General features: G+C 32.8%; 1 protein-coding gene across 7 annotated transcripts; it reads right to left on the reverse strand.

Annotated features, from left to right (window-relative positions):
- Positions 1–504: 504 nt before the first annotated feature.
- LOC18051916 lies at positions 505–3976 on the reverse strand. Of its 7 annotated transcripts, none has more exons than XR_002907034.1 (6): positions 3455–3976; positions 2802–3242; positions 2586–2714; positions 2251–2349; positions 968–1100; positions 505–789 (listed from the first exon to the last, which is right to left on the reverse strand). XR_002907034.1 is itself a non-coding variant. In XM_024190130.1 (6 exons), the coding sequence occupies exons 2-5, from the start codon at positions 2889–2891 to the stop codon at positions 1626–1628; spliced, it is 363 nt and encodes a 120-aa protein (XP_024045898.1). In that variant the 5' UTR covers positions 2892–3242; positions 3455–3976; the 3' UTR covers positions 505–789; positions 1623–1625. The 7 variants fall into 7 exon arrangements, 5 of the variants coding, with proteins under 5 accessions (XP_024045898.1, XP_024045900.1, XP_024045902.1 ...); XM_024190130.1 differs by lacking the exon at positions 968–1100 and adding an exon at positions 1623–1670; XM_024190132.1 differs by lacking the exon at positions 968–1100 and adding an exon at positions 1623–1670 and having other exon boundaries at positions 2586–2697; positions 2785–3242.
- Between the last annotated feature and the right edge of the window lie 768 nt (positions 3977–4744).

Consider the following 4744-nt stretch of genomic DNA (forward strand, 5'->3'; position numbering starts at 1 on the left):
CATAAAAAGGGGTGCATGACAAACAGTTTATATGTCATCTATGTCACTGTCATTAATTTAGACAAAATATTTTCCGTGATTAATTCATGATTGCTTTTCATAGTTATATATCTGTCACACAACATTTTAATATAAAAATAATTAAATAAAATTTAAATTTATTTACGCACCTTTTTTTTAAATTTTTGGTGGAAAATTGAATAATCATTTGTAAATTTATTATTCAATTTTGGCAGTAAATTATTTATGACAGAATGTATGATGGCTATTCCCCGTCATAAAGTTTTGATTTTTTTTAAAATATTACAATTATAATTTGTTGATGAATTCCTATTTAATTTCATTAAAAAAAATAAAATTTAATATTAATTAACATCCATTCAATCCAAAAACTTATTTCAAAATAAATACATTTAATATTAAATGAGATCAACATTAATAAATAATAAAATATCCCAAATTAAAAAAACCATCCCAAAGTATAAAAAAACAGTTAAGTTCTAATCATCCTCCAAGAAAAGCAATTAAAATTCCAGCCACCAAGCCAAGTTACTTAACAAAACTTCCAAACATAAATTCAAATATTCCAACAAGAAGACTTGGATTAATTAAAGTATTCCAATAACAAGACTTGCAGTAAAACTTCCAATGGCAATCCAATCTTCCAAGAGCACTCTAATTCCAGCCACATACCCTGCAACACTCCAACTATTAGTCCAACTCATATGCAGCAACCCAGCATCTTCCAGCTGCACTTTAATTCCAGCCATATAACAGCAACACTCCAACCTATATCCAATAACCCAATCTATGCAGAATCAATCAAAATACCTAATGTTATCAAATGCATAACATCTACACTACAATCCTTAAGAACAACCATTATAGTTTGACACCACAACTTTAATTTCAATAAATTGTAACAACTAATAACAAGGTGCATCTATAGTTTCATACTCATACCAACCATTTTGCTGATGCGACAAGGATGTCGAAAAAATGGTTAGCCCACTCCAAAGCTTGAGGCAAGATAACAAGTAATTGAGGCAATTTAAGATCATTCCAAATCACTATCACTTGACAGTGAAACCTTTAAGTGCCTAGATTCCACCGAAAGAATTAAATTGATGTTTGTAAAAAATGAATTAACTCATTGAAATAAACAAAATAAATGAGGGAGATTAATGAAAAAATATAGACCATCAAAGGATGAGAGGTCGTTATGGAGAATAAATTTTGGAATGCTAATTAAACAACACAGTGTTGACTAATCATAACAGCAAAGAAGGCCAAAGATGAAAGCAAACCATGGTCCTTCTCAGAACATGTGAATAAAGCAAATGACGGTATGAACATTATTAAAGCCTCATAAAAAGAGCAATAAATGACAGAATAAACAAACAAAAGTGAAAAAAGTAGCAGCCCTACAATGGTGATGAACCAGATGCTATAATAAAAAAAATCAGAAGCTAATGTGTAAGGTGAGCTTAGACATTAATGTCAACATTTCAAACATTGATTTGAAACCAAATACGTCCAATCAATTCATCACGTCTCTGGTGAAAGTACCATAGGAATTACCAAAGGTGATGAATAAAAGGTTATAAGACGAAAAGATCAACCTTTTATAGATAGGCCAGCAGATTTCCAGTGTTCCAACAATATATTTCCTAGTACAATAAAAGAAACAGAAGAAGAATAAAACACTCTGCTAGTCGCAGAAAAGCCGTAACGACCATTGAATGAATATCAATATCATGTCTACCAAAATATGAGTTATGATAATAATATTTTAAGTACAAACATTTCAGTATGTAGGCCCGTGAAAAAAGATCAAATATAAATGTTTGTGATTGGAACTTCAAATTTAAAAATATTATTGGATCTTGAATATCATTATCAGAAATTCTACATTAAGGTATAAACCGAAAAATAAACATTAATGCATTCACTCGGGAATATAAATATTAGTTTGGTTATGATAAATAATTGTTTAGAGATATACGATCGCCGCAAAAAAGATATTCAAATCCATCAAACTGAGATAAAAGTACCCCAATTTCCAGTACATAGAACATAACTTTCTAGACTGGCCATTCAATGTTCGAATGCAAAAGCAAATTACGAATTGTTGGTGATTTCACATGAAACCTCTAGTGGCAAACCAAAATAAAAAACAGAAGGGATCATGCAAGGAAAAATGTTAAAAAGCTCTCATGATACCACAAAGTAAAAAGCAAAATCACCAACCATGTCAAGTCCAAGAGCACTAATCATGTAAGGCTTAGCTCCAAGCTTTGACATGCACTCCGCAACATTCCTTGCTACACCCCCTAACACATAATTCGCCTGCATAAAGAAGAACCCCCTAATGTAAGTAAATATCAGAAAACAAAATCCATAACATACCACTAATTCCGATATTTTCCCAATATACCTAATGGTGAACACATTTCTTAAAGCTACATTTAAAGAACAAACACAATTCTGACAAGAAATTACAAACACTCATCAAAATCTTTTTTTTTTTTAAAAGGTGGGACTAAAATCTTTTTTAGAAAACAAAAAAATGGGTATAATTGTACCTTGCCTAGTGTAGTGGTTCTTGGGTTTGCAGGAATCGATGGAGTGGCATGAATGTCCAAAACCATGCCTCCTATAATCATTGGCTCTGCTGCTTCTTGTTTTTGCAACTGCCTGCTTATTAACAAAACCTTTTATACAACAAAGATGTATTAGAGTTAAAAGAAAAAGAATAGAACCTAAAAATGGAAAGAATATTACAATTTAGATAAGGCTACTTTATGAAGAACGGGATTAGCTTCACATGGCTGCTGCAAAAGGTGGCGAAAGACTGCATTCAATCGCTCTTGAACACTGCTGCTGTCCATTTTGCTTCCAACACTTCTTAGTGCAGCACTTGTTTGCGCTGACCAAAGAGTTTCTTGCGTTGTTTAGTTTTGGGCTGGGCATGAACAATTTCTTCTTCATTTGGTTCATTACCATGAAAGTCTCTTGACCATTGACCATTGACATCAACTTCAAGATCACAGCAAACTGCCATGACTCCTCCAATGAACAAACCCTCCTCAAATCAAGCGTCCTTTTTTTCTTTTTTTGGGAATTAGTATAAGATTAAAAAAGGAACAAGATGGATGTTTTTAACAACCCAACAGAGACAAGGATGCTAGGAGGCCAAGTGGGAAGTGGGGAGGAGCAAAGAGGGAGAAAGTCATCATATTCTGGGAGAAAATCAAAGGTGCCATATTCACAAACAAAGATAATAGTATAATTTTATTAAAAAAATTAAAATTTTATCCTTTTATTTTCTTTTTCAAAATGAAACACAAAATTGAAAACAGAGATGAATATATAGCTACACTAATGAAATCAAAATTATTGATTCAAAACTAAACCATAATAAAAAGGAAATAAAAAAGTGAAGAAATGTTACCTAAGCTCAAAACTTTAGCTCCCGTTTGAGCCACCACACAATAGCCACTTCCGCCACTGCTTTTAATCTTTTATGTCGATCTCCACCACCATCAAAACCATAAAGACCCGCTCATTAAATTCCAGCCGCAAATACCACTGATTTGCTGCAAGAATCACCAAACACGACTACCAAACAACAGTAAAACCTCCACCATTGTTCACTATCTTCCAGCGTGATTCACCAGCCACCACCAACAACACATTACTCGTCATTAGCTGTATCTATTTGGTTACCTCCCTCTTCCAGTCCCTTCTCCTTTTGCTGGAATTGAAGCCAAAAATCAACACCGGCTCTTTCGTAATTTTCGATCAAATACTCGTGAATCGAAGAGAACCTTTAGCAGGATGTCGACTTGTGGCCTATGGGTAGGATTCGAAGGTCGATTCTTTTACTTAGGTTAATTGGTTGTGAATGTAGGAATTTTGTTTGATTGTGAGTGAGGAGGGTTTGAGCTTCTAAGGTTTCAATTTCTTAGGTTGAGAGAGGGAGTGATGAATGTGTTGAGTGAGGTTTTTTAACTTATAATATTTTGTAGTATTTTGCTAAAACTCACCGTTTCAATTCCTTCATTTAATTTTTTTTACATAATTTAGATTATTAATAAAATTATAACACATTGTTTTCTTTTTCTTTTAATAAAATATCACACCAAAATTTTGGTCAAATACTGTCAAATTAATATTTCTATCATAATTTTTTGATAGAAAAAATTTTAATCACAATTCTATCATAAATTCTTGATAGACAATAATTCTATTACAAAACCATCATCAATTCATGACAAACCAAAATTCTATCATGATTCGGTCATACTATAATGATAGAAGTCAAATCCATCATCAATTGTCTGTCATATATTGTCAGTTTTCTTATAGTGCATCTCGAAATTGAATGAGATGATCACTTGATGAAACTTGAAATACCATTGTCGAGATACTTGTTTGAGCCAATAGATGGATTTCTTAAGTTTCCAAACCATATTTTTTGGGTCTCCAGACACAAAGTTTTCTGGCTGCATAATATAGATCGTCTCATCAATGTCGCCATTGAGAAACGCCGTTTTTACATTCATCTGATGTAACTCAAGATCGAAATGTGCTACCAATGCCATTATAATTCTGAAAGAATATTTCTAACAAATCGGAGAGAAAGTCTCTTTATAGTCGATGCCTTCTTTCTGTATAAAGCCCTTTGCGTCAATACGTGCCTTGAATCTCTCTACATTGCCTTTTGAATCCCTCTTGGTCT

The sequence above is a fragment of the Citrus clementina genome, unplaced genomic scaffold (assembly GCF_000493195.1).
Source record: "Citrus clementina cultivar Clemenules unplaced genomic scaffold, Citrus_clementina_v1.0 scaffold_2, whole genome shotgun sequence".
Taxonomy (NCBI): Eukaryota; Viridiplantae; Streptophyta; class Magnoliopsida; order Sapindales; family Rutaceae; genus Citrus; species Citrus x clementina.